This window comes from Mya arenaria, chromosome 4, assembly GCF_026914265.1.
Source record: "Mya arenaria isolate MELC-2E11 chromosome 4, ASM2691426v1".
In the NCBI taxonomy this organism is placed as follows: Eukaryota; Metazoa; Mollusca; class Bivalvia; order Myida; family Myidae; genus Mya; species Mya arenaria.
In genome coordinates, this window is record NC_069125.1 from 6,852,345 (window position 1) to 6,874,853 (window position 22,509).

The following is a 22,509-nucleotide window of genomic DNA, read 5'->3' on the forward strand; positions in this document are numbered from 1 at the left end:
GGGTTGCTGTACAAGAAAACAAGAACAGCGTACAATAATGAAGCCAGGGATCCTACAAATTGGCAAATACATTTGAAATACTATTTGAAATTAGCATAAAGAAGGTTGGTCGGTAAAACCATAATCTGTCGTCAGCTGAAATAGGAGGGGCGTCTGATTACCTAACAATATCGCACCAAAAGTAAATCGATGATCCCCAAGGACAGTATGTGTGACAAAACAACAATATGAAGAAAAGAAAAATAATTTAAAAAAACATGTCCACGCCAAAAGTGTTGATATATCTGGAGGTTAAATAGAAAACTTAACTTACGGCTATTTAGGGAGCTCACCAACAATTCACATAATATCGCCAGATAAGATGCCACTTTATTAAGTTTTGTTAACAATGGACAAATTGATCAGAACTTTATCAAAGTTAACAACGTTGATAACGTCATCGGTGCTAAGCATTGCTAACAGTTAAATCGTAACTGCTCTGGACATTTAATACAATTGTTATCTGCTGTATTTCTAACAAGATTTGAGAAAAATATTTCGGCTGTATTTGTTTATATTTAAATATGCGAGCGCATTATGACATATTTCACGATTGAAAGGTATCAACGATGCAGTTAATCGCGTTGTTAACATTAACAAAGTTCTGAACGGAGACAAAAATTGCTAAGATTCCAAGCTCAATCCAAATCAAAAGGTTTTGCAGTTTCACAATTAAGCAGAACATGTATTATTTTTGGTCTTTTGAAAACCCTTAAACATTTTTTTACCAAATGGCCTTTTAATACAATAAAATATAGCAAACTCAGGGAAAAACAGTATTTAGATGAAACATGTATTGGTAAATGTATGCTTCAGTTTACATTTCAATTGCAATTCAACTCCATCTTATAAATACTGTCAAATAAATAGTGTAACTTGCAAAAAAACATTTTTTTCTGAAATGTGGCCAAACTGAAATCGAATCTGCACATTGAACATGATTCTAGAACAACGGTTTTTCATTATTTCCGTGTATCGTTCCGTTCCGAGTTTTAGTAGCCAGCGTCAAGAACTGTTGTCTGCTGCATAACCAAGCGAACCGAAAGAAGATTTTGAGGACGTCTCCAAAGACAGGTGTCCTGTGCTCAATCTGCAAAATGGGCTCGGATTTTGGTTCAGTCATAGGTTTAGGCGTAGATCTTCTGTTTTTCACAATATTCTACACCTGGTATAAACGGACAAATAAGTCTGCTGATGAGATAAATGTGAGATTTTTTTTAAATGGGTTTTAAATTTATTTCATCATTACTTGTTGAGAAGCAGTTTCCGACGGAAAGCAGTTTCCGACAAATCGCTTTTTTGCGTACTTTCTTTTGATCTTCATAAAGAAGGTATTGCAGTTCAATTATATTGTTACTAGGCAATTAAAAGTTGAAGTTTTTACCGAGACACGTAATTAACTTTTATTATTATTTAATGTTTAATGTTTATTTTTCAATTTGTACACAAACTTGCACGTGGGGGATCGTCACGCGCAGCGCATTGCGCATGCGTGTAAACCTAATTTGCATATCTATGAATAGCTACAAGGTTGTCCTTAATTGACTAATACAAACGATGATCATTGTGTACATATTTGTAAACACTGTTGTCATGCTAGTTTCACACCCACATTCACTAAAATGATTACAAACACAAGTTCTTATTAGAAATGAAACAAAATATCATTGATAGTTAGTGTCTGCCTGATTTCCAGAATGATGATTGACTGGCATAAGTTTTTAGGTTTAATTTTTGGTAAATGCTGAAAAATTAAATAATAGTTCTCGTATTATAGTCTTCTATTTAGTATATTGAATAATTGGATAAAAAAAACACTCAATAGGCACCTAAAATCTGCCGCGTATTTGATTTGTCGGAAACTGCTTCTCGTCAACAGCTAATCAGAACAGTATAAGTACCCTCTTGGCGCCCCCATTAGATACACTATATGTGACGTCACACATGTGAAAAATATATCAAGCAGCTTGAGCTGTAGTTATCTAAAATGTGAACAATTTTAGTAGGAATTTTAACACGTATGAATAATTATAAATCAATAAACACTTGTAAAAACTGTCGGAAACTGCTTCTCAACCAGTATAAAAGTTTACTCTAAAAAGTAAAATAATACACGTCCAAAACAGGAATGTTCTTATCTCTAAACGTATTGTTGAAAAAAAACCACAACAAATACAACAACACAAAAATGTGAAATTAATATGATTATCAGGCTACAGAAATTTTTTTGAAACATCTTTTGCTGTAATTTAAATAAAATGAAAGTACAATCATTACATTTTAATAAAAACAGGAGAGCTGGCAAGTGTAAGAACTATTGTTTATACCTAACTTTTCAGGCTGCTACCACTTACCCGTTGAACAAGACATTAGTGGAGACGGTGAAATCTTCAGTGGATAGATGCCTGCCATATGCCTGTGTTGAGGGAGAGGTACAAAGATTGGCTGTCAGACTTTTCAACCCCTTTGTCATTTGTGAAATCAAAGACTTTTCAACCCCTTTGTCATTTCAACCCCTAAAAGTGCTAAGACTTTTCGACCCTCCCTAAAAAAAGACTTTTTAACCCCTAATAAACGAAGACATTTCAACCCCTTAATTTTTCACCTTTTTTAGAAACTAACTACAACAGTAAAAAAATTATTTTGACATTTCTTTTAAAAATCAAGAATATATTAAGAATAAAAATATAACACGACAGGAAATATGTTATACATACAAAATATACATACTTGAAACACATGATAATACAATAATTCATAAAATATTTACATTGAAATACATATAAAAAAAATGATTGACTGACCATTTAGCTAATTAGTCACTTAGCCATAAATCTTCCCTATCTCCCAGAGGAAATCCTCACACGATATATCATGTGCATGGTACTGCTCCCTGAATTAATTAAAACAGCATATCTTTTTCTTTAAGTTTTTTTTAAACACTTTTTTAAAACATATTTTGTCATCGCTAAAAAAGACAATAAAAAGAGTTGAACTTCAAAAAATTTTCTTCATAATATTTCAAAATATCTAGATTTAGCAAACGAAGTTTAAGAAATACAAAAGTAAACATTGAGTTCAAAGTTGTTAAAAATTTGTTATATATTGAGTTTCTAATGATGTCAAATTACAAATAGAATAACATAGAATTACAATTTGATATGTCAAGCCAAGATGAAACCTTTTTTAAACAGTGAATAAACAACATTATTGGCATAATATAAAAAATCTCCGGAAGAGAATAAACATTTTTTATCACTAAGTGCTAAATGCTTTTAAAATGTGTTGATAAAATGTTACGTAAGTGTAACATAAGATTTTATTAATGTTTTTTTTCTAAGATTCCAAAAATCAGGACATTCTAATATAAAGTGGTACATATGTAATACAAATAATGCTATAAGCATTGTATTGTCTTTTAATAAATGCAATTAAAGAATGGAATGAAGGTCGCACATCCATTAATGGGCAACATGTGTGACATGGTCATAAATTCCTAAGGGATTAAGGGGCTTCATAACACCTTTAATTTAGGGTATAGTAACTTGAAAATGACAGTTAATTAAGGTTGTAATAACCCTGATGGCCATTATTCCTAACTATGAGCAGCTTGATAAATTTTGTGTATGATTTTCCGGATTTAAAACCAAACAAAAAATTTATTTATACCCCAAAACCTCAGTATTTTTAGATAATACATTCTTGATTATATTTTAACCCTTTAGCATATAGACAAGTGGCCAGATTACACCTCCCAGTCAATAGCCATCTTACTGATAAGCAGTCCTTATCTGCATAGGTACTTTTCTGGATATTTGAAAATGAGAAAATGAATACAGCAGTATGACCTTAAAATCAATGTTACTTCAAATAATTGTGTCCAAATCTTTTTTATGTGAATTCATTTTTTATAGATATTTAAATTATCTAATAAATGGTGTCAATGATGAAATATTAGATTATTTTATTTCAGCTGTGAATGTATTTTCAAGATGGATTTGTAACATTTCTTTGAAATGTCATAATTGCATTAAATCAAAGGGTAATAAAATGCTGGGATCGATCTAATTTTTATTACCCCTATCATAAAAAAGACCCATCTGGATTAAAAAGCCGACAATTTATGTTCTTGTGTATAAATACACAGAAATATGTCAGGAATATCCGGTGTCATCCAGCTGAGAGATCCAGTCCAAGGTGTCTGTTTAACTTTATTACCCCCTCATAAAATTGTTTACAAAAAAAGAAAGCCGATAAATGATTTTCCGGTATGAATAAAAAGATCTAGATCAAACAAAACGCTTGCACATGACCTATTTTACAGCCAAAACTATGATGGACATTATATAAGCTTCACAGAAAATTTACCCATCATTTTCTCATTTACTAATTGTTTCTTTTGTTTGTAAACAAACTATTACCTTTAAGTAAATATAATCTCAATTGATTTTAATGGTAAACTGAACTGACGTAATATATTTAATGATTTACGCATCAATGAATTTGGGGGAAATTCCATCCAGTACAGTACTTAGCTCGTGGTCTTATTACGTCACAATGGGATATCACACCTGCGATTGGGAGTATAAACACCTTCTCAATTTAGCAGACGATATTTTCAAGGGAAAATCAATACACAAAAGGTTAAACTTTAATTTTATAAACATCCGGGATATTGTTTACAAAAAGAAAGATGCAAAATTGAAATATTGAAATGACCCTATTGAAATATGCGGGCCATGCGTTTACATCCAGTAATGGATACGGTCGGCCAAATGCGTATATATACATCTGGTAATGAGCTATGTCGGCCTATCTCGTATGTATACATGCGCTAAAGGGTTAAAGAACTAAAATCAATCTGTACTGAAATAGCAATGGTACTACAACAAAATGTTCTGACTGTTGACCTTTTTTAAAAGCATTGAAAGTTTTATAAATGTTCAAATTGAGGTTTTTATGTGCATTTTACAAGAAAAATAAGGAGATTGTTCCGTAAATCCATCTTTGCATTTGCTTTCTTTTTCAATTATTCAAATTTGTTATTTAAAGAAGTATGGTCATAAATTTGTCCATAATATATGTGAATTCGTTCAAATATGTCTTACCCTTTAGAATAATACTGTTAACAACAGCTGTTTGGGGAAACCAGGCATCAAAATCTTACTTTACTGTACCATTGCTAATGTACCAAATATTATAGCATATTGAAAAAACACTAACCATTAACTGTTAACCTTTACTCTATTGAATACATACGCACATCATTGTGTGAGGTTTGCAACTAATGGCTAGATGCCCCCCCCCCCCCCCCCCCCCCCCCCCGGATGATAGCCCTCCCAGGCAATAGCCCCCCCCAGACAATAGCCCCCCTGCATATAAATTGTATTGTTGAAGGGTACAATGAAGGTGGCCAATGTTGTGGGAATTAGTGTTACAAGTTCGATTTTGACTTGTAAAAATGTTTCCACCATGTGAATAGTATACTATTATGCAATTAATGTGTTAGGTCAATCAGTAATTATCAACTGGATTGCACTAAAACATCTTCAAAAGAAATAAAACATATAATGTCATTATCGCATTAAGGATTATCACATTATTAAATAATTAAAGGTCAATGCAAATGATAATTAAAGGTGAGAACTTACTGATCAAAGATTATTAAATAAGTGCTAAGTCAACAAATAACAGAGAAAACAATTAACTTTTAAAATAATAAATGTTTCATTGTAAAATCACATGCTTTTTCCGTTTATTTTTCACTATTCATGATTTTTTTTTCCATTGATTTATGCCTTTGGGTTGTTTCATTTTATAATAAAAATAATTGTTTTGCAAATTTGCTTAAATAAACTGGTTATAATATGCATTTTAATATTGGGGGGGGATATCGTCCGTTTTTCACTAAGACGGGGGGGCTATCATCCGGGAGGGCTATCATCCGGGAGGGCTAATGTCCGGGGGGGCAATCATCCGGGGGGGATATTATCCGTACCTCATATTCTAGTTATTCGAATTTAATATAAACAAAAAAAAACCTCATATATTTAATCAAAGGTATCATTTGCCGTCATCAAGTGATTAGTAAATCAATGCAAAGCCTTTGTGTAAATTTCATCCAATACTTTGGAGAAAAGTGTAACAAATAAGACAAACAAATCTTTAATTGTATTTCAATAACAATTTAAGTTTCTTGCAAAAAACAATGAACAAGACAACACCTGGCTGACAAAAAATAAGGGTTGAAAAGTCTTCAATATCATATGGCTATTAAAATATTTCAACTAGGGGTTGAAAAGTCTTTGATTTAGGGGTTGAAAAGTCCAAACAGGTGGGGGTTGAAAAGTCTTTAAAATGGGGGTTGAAAAGTCTAAGGGTTGAAAAGTCTTCGTTTTGAGAAGGGGTTTAAAAGTCTTGGGGTTAAAAAGTCCTGCTCCCCAAAGGTTTAATTATCATTAACAGTGCCCGAATTCAATAACATCTTGATTCTGACTTTCAGACGCAATAAATGAGTCCAGCTGTCAATAAAATAATGATTTTACCCAAAACAGGAAAACATTTTGTAAACAAATAATAGTGCATACGCCATTATGAGCAGATACTCCGTTGATGTTATGTTGTGCCTCTATATGCAAATCAGTAACAGTCCTGCTAGGGCTCCAAGGTGGAACCCCTAGAGATATATGAGAGGCAGTATGATTCGGACTATTGATGTACTAACATGTTATACACTTGTCCAATATATTAATGTAGAAAACTTTAAGTGTCTTTATTTATATATATTACACATATACATGGAAAACACAACAATACTTATGAACATACATATTACATACTTCACTGAGAGCGTACATATTGCATACTCCATTATGAGCATACATATTGCATACTTCATTATGAGCATACATATAACAATATTTCATATTCCATTATGAGCATACATATTGCATACTTCATTATGAGCATACATATAATGATATTTCATATTCCATTATGAGCATACATATTGCATACTTCATTATGAGCATACTTATTGCATACTCCATTTTGAGCATACATATTGCATACTTCACAATGAGTGTACATATTGCATACTTCACTATGAGCATACATATTGCATTCATCACTATGAGCATACATATTGCATACTTCACTATGAGCATACATATTGCATACTTCACTATGACTCATAGTGAAGTATGCAATATATATGCTCATTGAGCATATATATTGCATACTTCACTATGAGCATACATATTGCATACTTCACTATAAGCATACATATTGCATACTTCACTATAAGCATACATATTGCATAATTTTCTAGGTGTCACCAGTCGGACAGGTCTTACACAGCAAGCACGGGGAGGGTCATTCTGGTGTTATACAAAGTGTAGGCCTGAAGGAGCACAAGTCAATGAAGCTGCAAGGAGTTTGGTCAGTATCATAAGGCCATAAAAGTGGGATTTTATTTGCTTCATGTAGGATTTGTTTTTCTTTTCAAATAAGGTATACCCTTTTACCTACTTTTATTCTGATTTTATTAATAATGATAAACTATATTATGATTAAACAGTTTTAAATCCTACTCTTATCATCTTTCTTTGTTATAATATTTATACAATATAAAAACCACTGTTTATTATGATCATTGCAAATTCCTGGTATGAAAAAATTGCAAGGGGTGAATGCGAAAAGGTTCTAAGTGACATTAAATAAAGAAGAAATTATTAATTTAATACATGTACGTATGAAAAACTGTTTGAAAGCTGTGATTATCAGATAAGACCTGTTTGTCTATAGACTTACTGATAAGTCCAACCGTTGTTGAATCTTCTTGTTCTAGGACAGATGTAAAGAAAAGTATTCATGACAGGCTACAGACTGTGCCCTTTGTACTGCGGAGTTTATGTGGTGTGGAACCAGTCGATATTCACGTTGACGACCCGAAGTCTGCCAGCTACCTCATGGATGACCTCACAAGTACCCATGATGTCTTTACGCCAGCTGATGGCGGAGGATTTCTGTCGAGGACAATTGATCGTCTCTCGGGAGATGTGGTCCTAGGGTACCATGAGACGGAAAAAATGCTGTTAACAAATACATTCCTACTAGGGATTGGTGAAATTCGTTATTTGGATGAGAGGCTTGTTTTAAAACCGCCAATCAATGGTTCCCGCTTCATACTCACCACCAAATCCAAAGCTGAAGTGATCAAATCACTTGAGAGTAAATCATTTTGGATAAAAGTATTTGCTGTAGGAACAGGTGTAGTTGGTGTTAGCATTTTTTGTCATATTTTGTACAAGACATACAAGAAAAATCAAGCCGATAGAGCAAAAGAACGGACTTTGGCTGAAATGCGAGAACTCCGTCAGAGGGCGGTGACTGAGAGGGATGAGAGGGGTGGAGAGAGGGATGAAGACATTGAATTGTGTGTTGTCTGTCTGTCCAATCCACGTGAAATAGTGCTGCTCAACTGTGGACATATTTGTCTCTGTGTTGACTGTGTCAGTGAACTTCCAGAGCCTCTGACATGTCCAGTATGTCGGCAGTCTGTTGAGAGATATATTACCACGTATCGCCCATAGGAGTCAAAACTTCAATTTTTTAAAGATATTAAACACTACTTTTAAGTATAAAGCTGCACTCTCACAGATTGAACGTTTTGACAACTTTTTTTTTTTTGTCTTAAAACGAGCCATTTTTTGCGAAAATGCATAGAAACTAGTTATATAAGACTGCTGACAAAAAATAAGATCGCAGGTTTTTAGAATTAAGTTCAAAATTTGATGTTTTATGCATATTTCTTAAACCGTTAGTAACGCCTAACGGTTTAAGCCATAAAACATTAATTTTCGAACGGAAATATAAAAATCTGCCATCTTATCTTTTGTCAGCAATCTTATATCATTGGTTTGCAGATATTTTCGCAAAAATTTTCTCTTTCCAAGACAAAAAATAAAAAAGTTGTAAAAATGGTAAATCTGTGAGAGTGCAGCTTTAAGAAAATGAACTTCTTCAGATGGAGATCTATTTTACCTCCTGTGATTTTGTTTCCACTTTTGAAGGAAATGTTACCTACAAAACAGTGTTTAAAGTCTGGTTTTCTTGAATCTTGTAAAAGACAAAAGACAGGACAGAACGAAACATGAATCTAGCCACATGTATTTGAAGCCTCAAAATGACGCTTATAGATCTTGAAGGTTGATTGAAAGGAAAATTACTGTAATTTTGTATCGTTTTTACCCTTCTTTACAAGATACAATTATGAATCTTTATTAAAAGTCGGGTGTAGGTTAACAAGACACATTTATAAATTTGGGTATTGTACGAAAAGTACACCACTTAAATGTTTTAATAGATTAATTATAAGTATTTCAAAAGGAACTGAAGCTTTCGTAAAACTTGTTGTTTTTGTTTGTAGTAAAACCCGTTATTAAGTGCCCAGTTTTGAAGTTTTTGATGTTTAACTCAAAGCTACAAGGCTTGATTGTTGCCAAGGAAACATGTATTTAGTGTATTTAGAAAATTATTTTAATAGTGTTTCACATTCTTTAGAACCTTGGTTTTTATTGCTTTTATATATATACTCTTTTATTTACAAAGAAATGTGTTGCCACTGATAATGATTTTTTTTTAAAATTCACATTTTTACGGAAATTCAAGTAAATTAAAAAAAAACTGCAGTTTTTTACTGTTACCGGTAACAAGAAAATGTTTTTGCCATACGGTTAGATCAGGTTTGTGACATTAAGATCAACTTGATAACATAAAAAATTAACTGAAAAACAAAAAATTAATAAATTAATTGAAAAACAAAACTGATGAACCATGACCGTTGTTCTACAGATGTGAAACACACAAATAAATTATTTTACATTTAAATCAAACAAAGATGTGCCTTTCGTATTATCTTTTATATACATTGCATAGCCATTATGTGCACAATCATTGTTAGAAGTAGCCGAAGCTTGCTTTTCAAGCCTTTTTTTGGTGTCTTTTATGAGTACCATATCCATACATGAACACATAATACTTGTATGAAAACTGAAAAGTAAATGTTTTATAAGAATAAGAATGTCTTACTTTTTGTTACTTTAGTGGAATACATTTTCTCCCACCCCAGATATGTAGATCAAATTATTTTGCCATGGTGGAAATTCTTATCTTGCCCATGGGCAAAGCTGAAACAAGAGGGCCTTGATGGCTCGAAATCAAAGTTTTAAACCTTTGTTTTTTTATGAGAATGAATACTTTTATTGGTTTATGGCAATGCAATTAGGGATAAGACTACATGTATGATGGAGTGTTGTCAAATGTCGGGAGGTCATCAGTCAAGGTCGCAGTAACCTTCAGGTGAAAAATGATGTTGGCGATGATCTTAAGCTGTAAAAATGGTTTCCGCTCAATAACTAGAGAAAGTTTGCACCCAGGAACTTCATACTTGGTATGCCAGTTGGTCATGACTAGAAGAAGACACCTATTGATTTTAAAATCAAAAGGTCATGGTGACTTTGAGGTGAATTTTTTATTAGGTTCACTGATCTTATGCAATAGATGTTCACTGTTATAGTTACAGTTGAATAACGGTAAGGCTAAACTTCAAGGTCACTCTTGGTTTGTCTGCAGTCCAAAAGTACAAATTTCATGTTCACAAGTCATTATATCTCGGCAATGACCACGACATGGGGGGAGACCACCCTTTTTTTAAGAAGAATATCGCTTGAAGATGCTCCTAATATACCCATTTTCTATGAAATAAGGCAAAAACTGTTACACAATGTGCTGGTAGAAGGTAAGTGATTGTAGTATTTTTATACACAAGTTGGAAAATATCTAAAAATGGAAAGATATGGGCAGATTGAGAATTAAATTCTAAAGTAAATTCCAAGAAATGAAATAAACAAGAGGGCCATGGTGGCCCTAAATCGCTCACCTGAGTAAAAGAGTTTAACCTTTGTAATCAATATAGCTGATATTTGTTCTCAAAGAATATTGAAAAACATACTGGTCAAACATATTGCCAGGATAATCACTGACAGGACTTGTTAGAGTTCCCTGCACACTGACAGGTCTTGTCACAGTTTCCTGCACACTGACAGGACTTGGTGTTTGACTGCACACGGACAGGATTTTGTATAGTTGCCTGCACACTGACAGGACTTGATGATTGACTGCACACTGACAGAATTTGATTCTCATACCTGCACACTGACAGGACTTTGTTCAGTTGCCTGCACACTGACAGGACTTGATAATTGACTGCACACTGACAGCACTTGATACAGATACCTGCACACTGACAGGACTTTTTTCAGTTGCCTTCCCACTGACAGGACTTGTTCATTTGCCTGCACACTGACAGGATTTCATTCAATTGCCTGTACACTGACAAAACTATGTTCAAATGCTTGCACACTAAAATAACTTTTAGTAAAGATACACAAACAACAAACATTGCACCATCCAATAAAATCAATAAACTGCCTTAAGCTCTAAAAATCAATGAGCAGTACACATTCATATTTTCTATTATTGCTTCTTCCATCTAAGACAACATCACCATCCTTCAAATAATGTGGTGGTGGTGTTAGTAGTTTATACTCCGGGTCCCGGCGTGAGCACATTGAAGGGTACCAGAGTGACAGTTCGACCACCGCACACCTATCCTGGGCAGAACCAGTACTAGGTGCCTTCACCTCTGCAAGGAACTGACATCTTCTGTACATGCCATGGGCAGTGGTACAGTGCGAATGGTCGTAGAAAGGATTTCATAACCAATCACAACAGAAGTGACCTGGCCCGCCCGGGAATCGAACCTGGGTTGTCCGATTCAGAGTCCAATGCTCTACCGATTGAGCTAACCGGGCGGACATTATTCAAATAATGTTAATCATTTTTTTTTCTGTGTAAGGCTTATTCACTATCCACACAGAAGATAAGATTTGTTGTTTTGAATAATCTCCATGAAGTTTACAATAATATACATGAAGTTCAATGGAAAAGTCTGATTATTAAATTTATCATTAAGTAAAAATGAAATTTCTTCAAAGAAATAGAGTGTATAATAATTATTTTAATCTATGATCCTTAAAAAAGAACAATAATTACCTTATAAGTGACTATGTTGAAGACTTAATAGACTTTAAAATCTATTCCCTTGTTACTAAAAATAGAAAGTAGTGGAATCTCCTACAAAAAGGGAGACCATATAGCTAGACTTGCTGCCCTTGTTTCAAGGGTAAACTTTACATAACTATCAAATTTTAACAAAATGTATTTATAATGAACTTGTAACCCATTGAGGAGGCCAATTTTTCTTCAGGGGTATAATATAAATAAACATGGTAGGTAACCAATAGACAATGTAACACACCAAATATTTAAGCCCTAGGCCTAATAGTATTTGCCAAAAAAGGTTATGTAATTTTGTCCTTTAGGTTGCCATGGCAACCTGAGTTCTGCATGGAATTAATTTCTTTGAACAAAAGCACCAACCAAGGATCATTCATATGAAGTTTCATCAAAATTGTCCAAGGGGTTTAGGAGAAGAAGATGATTATAACCTATTGTTGACATTTTCCTTTAGGTTGCCATGGCAACCAGAGTTCTGCATGGAATTAATTTCTTTGAACAAATTTGAAAAAGAACCAAACAAGGATCATTCCTATCAGGTTTCATCAAAATTGTCCAAGCGGTTTAGGAGAAGATGATTATAACCTATTGTTGACATTTCCTTTAGGTTGCCATGGCAACCAGAGTTTTGCATGGAATTCATTTTTTTGAACAATTTTGAAAAAGCACCAACCAAGGATCATTCCTATGAAGTTTCATCAAAATTGTCCAAGGGGTTTAGGAGAAGATGATGATTATAACCTATTGTTGACATTTTTCTTTAGGTTAACATGGCAACCAGAGTTCTGCATGGAATTAATTTCTTTGAACAATTTTGAAAAAGCACAAACCAAGGATCATTCCTATGAAGTTTCATCAAAATTGTCTAAGCGGTTTAGGAGAAGAAGATGATTATATATAGCCAATTGTTGACGCCGAAGGCCGGACATAGACCGATCACAATAGCTCAACCTTGAGCACTTTGTGCTCAGGTGAGCTAAAAAGCAGCAATTGAAATTCACAAATATCCAAGTATAATGGCCCAGAAAAACTTGATTTTCAAAAGCTATTAGGTAAGGGGAGTTTCAGGGGAAATAACTAAAAAATGCAGGGCAGGATGATGGTTTTTTGGTAAAGCACTTCCTCTTATTGTCATAATATCTGCATCTAAAGTTTCATTTCAATCCATTTAGTATTTTCCAAGATATGACCCAGACAAGCAGCCAGTATTTAAAAAAAATCAGGTAAACGGACGGACAGACAAAAGGGGGACTAAATGCTTCTCCCTTCAGAGCATAAAAAAACAAATTATCCCTAGTTGTAAAATGCTGGAGATACATAGTGATAAAATAAAATAATAAAGACTAATCAGTGCACAAAATCAACATTTAATACACAATCAGGATTTAACATCAACAGTTTCTATTGGGATGTACAAGTTATCAAAATAAATAAGATTCATTGATACAGAATTTTTCTTCAAAAGAATTGCTTTATACATGTTTATACATTAGAAAACTTTGGTGAAGGCACTAACTATTTAAAAAATAAAAGACTCTTTTATGTTAATCAATTATCACTATAATAAATTATTATGACTATTGCATTAGCATCACAAGTATTGCTTTAATAAAAAATTTTTTTATTAAGTGTAAAGTATACAAATGCACTGGATTGTTTTTCTACCATGCATTTATACTTATAAATAACTAGAAATCTGCGACCAAATGTGATGCCTTTTGGAAGCACCCTTTATTCTACTAGTTAATTCTTCTCTTAATTCAATAGGGACTATCTACGACACAGCTGAACAAAGACATACCCAAGTGTCTCCCATACTTCGCAGGTGACAAAAAAAGTAAATGGATCACCAACATATACTACATAATGTAAACTTTGCTGAAAACATTGGAAAAGTCATACTGAAGGTAAATACATTATGCACCAGTCAATTGTAACCACGGCCCCCCCCAGGTCCAGGGAATAGCGGGGACTTTGACTTTCGGTCCAGCGGGGATGAACTGATGGTAAAATCCCCGCAAAATGCCCCCGCACCCAAGGGACCTTAGGTTAGGCCCATTCCCCGCTATATTTTGAGCGAAGACAAAACCACTGCATTCACCCGGCACTGCGGGGCCACCTGAAAGGTAAAAGCCCAGCCCATTTCCCCGGCTATCCCCTGTATACTCCCGGACCGGGGGGGGGGGGGGGGCGTGGTTACAATTGACTGGTGCATTATATACAATAAAGCTTTGTCAGTTCGCAATCTGTTCACATTAATGCCAAACTTGGACGATTCCTGGTGACCGTATGTATTAACTGTATGGATGAAATGGTATAGTTTGCTGATTTAAATTATGTTGAATAATGGTCTGAAAATACACTAAAAATAGAATTATTACTGTTTGAAGTTTCTTTCTTCATTTCAACTGAATCCTGACATGACATTGCTTAAAATTATGTTGCAATCTTCTTAGTCTGAAAAAATGTGATTGCAACAGTATTTTCAGCATATTTTTTTAACACATTCTTTCTTTACACATTCTTTCTTTACACATAAAAAACCCTTTAAAATGATACCAAAATATTATGGGGTCACCATACATCCAGAATTCGCATTAATGGGTATAGTATTAAAGTTGCATTCTCACAAATTGGCAGTTTTGACCTTTTTAAATTTGATTGTCTCGGAATCAGCTCATTTTTGCATCAGTGCCTTCAATTCAGTCATATAAGATAACTGGCAATAGAACATGCCGATCTCAATTGTTTGGTAAAGTGCCATCTTTCATTTTTCCTAAAAAAAATGTAACGCTTTAAGCTATAAAACATCAATTTCCAAACGTAAATATCAAAACGGCGATCTGCTCTTATGTCAGCAGTCTTATAACACTAGTTTCCAGACATTTACGCCAAAATTTGCTCATTCCAAAACAAAAAATAAAATAAGTTGTCAAAACAATCATTCTGTGAGAGTGCAGCTTTAACATCTTCCATGTTTGTTATCATGATCTGAATACTGGAAGGTTATTGGTATCATTCCATATATAAGCTTATAATAACCTATAAATTAATACATTCCAACACAAAGGTTAACATGAACACTTATAAATATATATAAAAAAAAATAGACAATCCACAACCAAACACCAATATCAACAATCCATTACCATGGCAACTAAAGCAATAACACGAGTGCCTTAAAGCAAACACAAATCCTTGTCTAAGTTTTTTATGAGGCACAGTTCACAATAATTAAAGCCATAGTTAACTAAGGAAATTGCTTTACATGTGATTATTGTCTACATAGTTTCAATTGAATATCTTAAAGCGTCTGAGAAACGGGCATGAGTATGAGTTTTTGCACAACAGCCCCGTCGAGGCTGATGCTGCAAAGACTCAAAGGCTCCGACAATACCTTGTCTTTTCATCAGTGGAAAAACAGACTTTCAACCAAATAAATTAAAGGGACTCACTCACACTGTTTTGTAAAATGGCCCTTATTAATGAAGAAAATGTGTGGCAAATCATTAGGTGTGTTAAAGCTGAGATTATGGTGACAGCTGGAACCCTTCAGCAAATACATACTAATAACGTCTTACTGTTTAGTGGTTGGAATTAAATTGTTCAAAATTACAACAGAGTCTACCCACAAGAACCTTTCATTTACATGGTGTTGTTTTGAATAGCAAAGCTTTTTGCATGCGATTTATAGTGAATCAATTTTAATCACACAATTAAACTGATGAGTTATCTGGTTAAAGGGGCTGTACTCCGATGATGATGAAATAGTGATAAAAAATTTTTTGTCGAAAACTGACATAAACTTGGTATCGATGAGTACAATACATTGAAACTTACTAACTGAAGTACTACATAGTTTACAATTAATTTATTTTTCGCAGTTTTTTCGTATTTTTCCATTAAAAAAGATTACTAAGTATGTCTACCCAGTAGAATTCATTCCTTATGCGTGATTGGCTAGTCGATGTTATCACGTGATATAACCAAGTTAGGTATATGGCTTAAATATTCCAACCTTTCAGGGTAAGCCTTCGTAACAGAGTGGATACAACTCTGGACTGCAATTTTGGCGACACTGGTCTCCGACTCGATTTTTTTTTACATTTTGGTATTTTTTTACAATTATGATATCAAAGAGTAAAACGTTTTATTAAATAATTGTCCTGAGATTAGTTACAGAAAAAAACTTTTTTTGGTGTCAATCTGGTGTACAGTCCCTTCAATGATAATTATGCCAAGTTGTACAATGTAGGTAAAATTCGAAAAAATACTGCCACCCCATTGCACAAAATATAATATCGAACATTTATGTATTATCTAAAAAATGAAATTTAAATATTGCTACCAGCGAGTTTACATTTTCTTAATGCCTTGATTGTAAATAATGAAAGACTGATACTTAATATTGAGACAAACATGAATGTATAACAGGCCAGTCACTGCTTAACTCACTAACAATAATATGACTTTACATGTATACACTTTTCATAAGGTAAATAAGATGCCTTCTAAACAAACACATGTGATAGAAACCATGCAAAACCATTTAACTTGCATACATTTAAAATTATTTGTAGGTAAACCCTGTTTGAAATCTTACATATAGGACAAGTTATCAAAAACAATAAAGTACCCGGTTAAACCCTCATATTACACGATTTTACAACTCGTGTTTGAATTACTGGATATGAGATTCATATGTATTGATTTGTAAATCATTTAAGAAATCTACAATTAAAGTTATTGCATTGTGATAAAAGAACACATAACAATTTCAAAAAGGAATATGTGTTCATCTTTATTAATCTACAAAATGTATATTAGTGTAATTACATGTTGATGTGTTATAAAATAATGCTTCTTATCAATAAATATTCAACAAATAATGAGACATATTTCACTTGAGCAAAACCTTGTAGGGACAAATATTAAATATACATGTAGTAGAGTTTAAGCCAGAGTTCTGGAAGGGTGCTGTACCCAGTTGTTTTTGGTAGCAACCTTCTACCCTCATTGAGACCAGCATTTGTACCCCTGCCTTCATAGTATTTAATGCTTAAAATGATCAAATAGTTCTTTTTCTATGATTTGTGCTCATATTTTGATTAAAAATATACAAACAAACTTCACATAGTTGGAAGTTGATACTTAATTTTACTTTATGGTAATTAAGCACAATTCCTAACATTTTCTGTCAAATTCATAATGTTTAAGTTTTTCATAGCCTGACTCAATGTGCAATTTCTCCCTTAACACCCTGTCCATTTATAAACCTGGCTTAAACCCGACATGTAGATGTACAAAAACAAATATGATACACTACTTGTTAACACAATCTGTTTATACAAAATTTATTATGGGAGTCTTGTACATATAATATGCTTTATTGCAATGCATGTATGTTTTTAATAACATGTATAACTAGTAGCAAGCAAATTATAAACAAAAATACAAGATAAAAACAACAAACCCTCACAACATCAGATGATAAAGTTAAAACAAGAGTGCTGCGGGAGGAACGCAAAACTTGTCCGTTTTTTTCCAGTTGAACAAGGGGCATAACTCAACAATGATTAAAGCCAGAGGTATGGGCCTTCCTCCTCACATGTGTATCATCTTGGGCAACATGAGTGCTAAATTTCACTACAAAAACTCCAATGTTTTTGAGAAATGGCTATGGTTTAAGTTTTTGCACAATGCTAAAACCAAAGCAATGACAATTATAACCTTGATTCTTCCTTCGAAAAACTAAATAGCTTATAAAAGATATTCACAACTCGTTTTAACAAAGGATAACACAATAAACTGTTAAAATACATAGTAAGAGATAATAAACAATGAGTACTAGAACTTACTGGCAAGATAAAGCCTTTATTATCAATACCTGTGACATTGAAAGCCCAAACTTCAAACTTGATGAAGAAATCTTTGAATTAAAAACTAAAATGAAACTGTTAGATAAGAAAAAATGTCCAACATTCACAACTCATTTTTCTGCTGTTAATAGCAAACATTACTTCCAACTTTTTGATTACAGCTTATCAATATTAATAATTATCACTGAACATTGTCCTTATCTTACCCAAGATTTCCGTAAATCTACTGATTCTAAGGTTTTTGCAAAATCTTCAAATTGTTCTTCACACACATCATCTCTGACCAGGAAAGCCATGTGTCCAAATCTCACTGCAGTATCTGTGTTGTCCTTGTCATCATCAAATAATATCACTTGCTCGGGACGAATCTTCAAGTGAGCCTTCTTGTACAGTTCAGTCAGTATAGATGCAATATGGGCCTCTTTTCCCAGAAACTCATTGTTGTGTTTTTCTCTGAATGAAGCCGTGTTTGCTTGAACAAGGATTTTTTCTGCATCAGATCTGCAAGAAAATGTTATGACTGAGACAACATTGCGACAGACCTGTACGATTATGCATGGACAGGTGAACATTTGAAAGTAAAGTAAAAACAATAAATAAAGTAGAAGTTGCTTGTTATGCATGCGCTTAAACAATTTACATACTAGTATATTTTTTTTATATAATTTCTCTATCTGCAATGCCATTTCACTGAGTCTTTATTTATGGTTTGACTCTCATATTATATATGCAACAGGAGAGATTAAAATGCATGTCCCTTCTCAACTTGGACTGCTGTAAACATTCATTGAAGCCATGTTGTTTTTTCCTACATGTAGATCTTCAATTAACTTTTGAAATATATTATTCAATGCTACAGGCATAATTTTTATCCAAAACTGAACTCTAGAACTACAGGTCGAGCCTGTTCAACTTGATTAGTGCACAGGTATTTTGCTCCACTATTAGGGGTCCAGCAGCGAGTACAAATTCCATGTTAAAATTACATCCCCAAGAAGAAGATCATCCAGTTCTAGATATAAAAAAACACATTTCCAGCATGTTGATCCAAGTTTGTCAAAGATCCTGAATGTCACATATCATCCATTGTCTGCTTTCATTTATAATTGTCCCCTTTATTATACCTTACTATTTGGGAATAGCTATCTAAAGTCAACCATGACCTAGTGGAGAAAAATACTGGTAAGTGCATCTGTCCGACATGTGTGAATCTACATAATTTCATTATGTACAAGTATGATATGGCCCACTTCTTGTATGGCTAAAATATAAAGAACTTAAAGCCCTTCTTAAAAAAACATAAGGGCCCGGATGATAGACCTGGAGACTTTTTGGACAAGAAAGGTAAACAATATATTTCAGATGGACAACCAATCTGCGCCATTCAGTCTTTCAATCAGGGCCATGCTATTTTCCCAGCAAGGATGTATTATATGAGCCGCATCGCGCTATTATAGGCCTTTGGACAAAATTAATACAAATGAATTAATCATCAATAAAAAAAGCCAAAACAAATTATTTCTCTTTGTAAATTAATTTCTTCTAAACTTCTTTCCTTTAACGGATTGTCATCGATGCATCAATTTCTTGACGAGTTATGACCATTAATTAACTCTTGTTTCCATAGCAACCACAGATTTCGTCCCAACTTATTTTGACTGAATTCATTTTCTGTTTCTTAAACATCCCTATGGATTATCTATACAAAAGTGAATCATCAAATGTTTCTTTATTTATGATCCAGAAAGATTCCGTATTAATAAAAAACTAAGATTATTTATAAGCTTATTGTAATATTGATACATTAATGTTGCACATCATTTCAATTATGTATTTTTGTAAGAATCTCAAGTGCATGACGTCAAATGTAGTTTTCTAAATGTTGAATACATGGTCTTACTTTAAAACACATATCTTTCGCAATATGAGTGATATCATCATGAGATTTTCAGTATAATGCTTCCTTAGTCTAAAATAATAGACGTGTTATACGGGAATCTTCCAATCCCTAATGTCTAAACGAGAATGTGCGAAAAACAGGGGGTGTTTTAAAAATATTGAAATTGTTTTAAGTGAAGTATTTTATGGTTGAAATTGATCATAAAGAGTTATATTCATATTTTACCATGCAAGTGAAATGTTATTTTGCACTAAACACGCATTTAATGCATTAAAGCAAGTTGTTTACCTTTCCAATAAAACGAAAGTTGACTGACACAGACAACAATTATGCGAAGGGGAACAACTCGATACAATCGTAATAGCTCGGCCTCCTCCGACAAAGCTTCGAGATAGACCTCTTTTATACAATCGTAACAACTCGGCCATGGCCGAAATGTTCCGAGCGATTTAAAACTGTGCCCTAAAGCCTTGCAGGTGCCCTTCATGTATATATCATTATGTTTTGACAGAATGAAATGAAGAAAAGCCGTCAAACTCATAATTATAAGTTGGATATTTTTTTTTTGTGTACGGAACTAATATAAAACAACATTATCTGGTAATATTTTTTGTTTTTATGATATTTTATAGACGCTATATGCTTTAACCCGGAATCCTGATCGGAACAACTACCCACTTTTGATACTAAACAATTTGTACGTGAAGGATTGGCCATATCAAAAATCTAAAAAAAAATCTGTCAACGTACAATTATTTGGACTAAATGCTTCCTTAAATGTCATTTAATTAAAAAAAAACAATCAGATAATAACAGCCAACAAATGACCGAAGGCCCAAAATCAGGCAATGTGGCTAATATTTCATTTCACTAGGATAAGTGGGCCATATTAGGGATGGGAAGGTTTTTCCACTATTCCTTAAGGCTTTGACAGTCTTCAACATCTTGGCACGCACCTTCGAAATATTCTTTGAAGTAGATCTTTGATGACCCAAGGTTGCATAAAATATGTCACAATGCAGACATTAATATCACGATCAAGGCTTGTCTGTATTAGATCTCTTATAGCAGGTCTCACTTTAGCAACAAGCTTTCCAACATCGTCCTTCCACATTCCGCCAGAGTGAAATGATATCAATGTTTGGTCAAAGTCAACGGCAACCAGTTGTATGCCTTTTTTCTGTAAACTTGACACTAACAGTGCAACCCCAACTTCACTGTGATGTCTCCGCCGACTCATATTTGGTTCTGAAGCATAATTATATTATAAAAATTGAAATTACTTCAGTTTTAAGTTTTGTTTTGACATTAATGATCGGCTTGATTAACCTCCAGTGATGCAGGTAAACATTGTTCAAAAGGGTCAGAACACGTGTTGAAAATGATTTTATTTCAATTTAAATGACAAACAAGCTTAAAATTATACATACATGTATGTAAGAAAGGAAATGTTTTGAAACCAGCAATAACTTATTTAATCCATTAAATCAATAAAAAATAAAGCACACTTCTAGAAACATCAAGAATAATTACAAGCAAGAAAATATTACAGGAAAGATTATATAGGCGCGTTTCCATTTTCTGTCACTACCCCAAGAAAAAAGAGAAGATAATTATGTGATTTTTGCTGTAGCCTTCGACCAATAACAAAATACAGCATTCACCCAGCTGTAGTGTGCGCCAGTTTTGTTTTTGTTTTGTTTTTACAAATCGGGCTACCCATGTTTGTCAATAGATATTCAGCGCGTCTATAGGTTACACACCACCATTGTTATTCCCTATATAATTCAATGTAAAATTATAATTTTCAGACAACATTTAAAGGCATTTCGAGCGAATGCAGGCTATGATAACCACATATATTCTTAAAGTACAAGCTTTAAATTACCTTTTAAGCCAATAAAAAGGGGGGTCAAGTTATTCCTAAGAAAAATCACTCCACTTGAAAAACAAACTCTAAAAATTGCACCGTCCGCCATGACAGATCTTCCAAAATGACCTTTCAACTATAGGGCAGCGGTTTATGCTTTAATCTCTACTCTTAATGATAAATCAAACAAGAATAGATACTTAAGGTATACAAGTTTCAGGAATAATGATAGTTTTGATTTACAGTGTATTGAGCATGTGAAAACATGTCTATCAATCATAAGAACATTTTTTTTTATTGAGAATTTTCCACACAACGGAAGTACATATCACGTAATGGTGACGTCATTCCTATAAGTCGATCCGTATCAATTGAGACCATGCTCCCAGACACCGGCAGTGCCATGAATACAAACTTGTCTGTTTGACCATTGAAATCATATATACTCATTTAACAGCTTTAGGAGAAAGTGAGATAAAACCTTTTATTTTTTTGGAAGGTTAGCACCAATGTTCTCCCTAATATTTTATATACAGTCGGTACCTGGTGGAACCAATAAGAAATCCTACTCCTACATGTAGGTACATGGCAATGTTAACAAAAACTTCCCTTGGACATTGATTTATCCTATTATTAATGTACATTACATGAAACATATTTTTTCAAATCAATGATTTTTT

General features: G+C 33.4%; 2 protein-coding genes across 2 annotated transcripts; one reads left to right on the plus strand and one right to left on the minus strand.

The window, feature by feature from the left end:
• Positions 1 to 1,053: 1,053 nt before the first annotated feature.
• Positions 1,054 to 10,114, plus strand: LOC128232009 (mitochondrial ubiquitin ligase activator of nfkb 1-A-like). Its single transcript, XM_052945337.1, has 4 exons — positions 1,054 to 1,244; positions 2,379 to 2,471; positions 7,370 to 7,479; positions 7,889 to 10,114. Exons 1-4 carry the CDS (start codon positions 1,137 to 1,139, stop codon positions 8,631 to 8,633), a joined length of 1,056 nt encoding a protein of 351 aa, XP_052801297.1. The 5' UTR covers positions 1,054 to 1,136; the 3' UTR covers positions 8,634 to 10,114.
• Positions 10,115 to 13,533: 3,419 nt separating this feature from the next.
• LOC128232424 (uncharacterized) lies at positions 13,534 to 21,272 on the minus strand. The gene is made up of 2 exons (XM_052945964.1): positions 20,916 to 21,272; positions 13,534 to 18,560 (listed from the first exon to the last, which is right to left on the minus strand). Exons 1-2 carry the CDS (start codon positions 21,197 to 21,199, stop codon positions 18,257 to 18,259), a joined length of 588 nt encoding a protein of 195 aa, XP_052801924.1. The 5' UTR covers positions 21,200 to 21,272; the 3' UTR covers positions 13,534 to 18,256.
• Between the last annotated feature and the right edge of the window lie 1,237 nt (positions 21,273 to 22,509).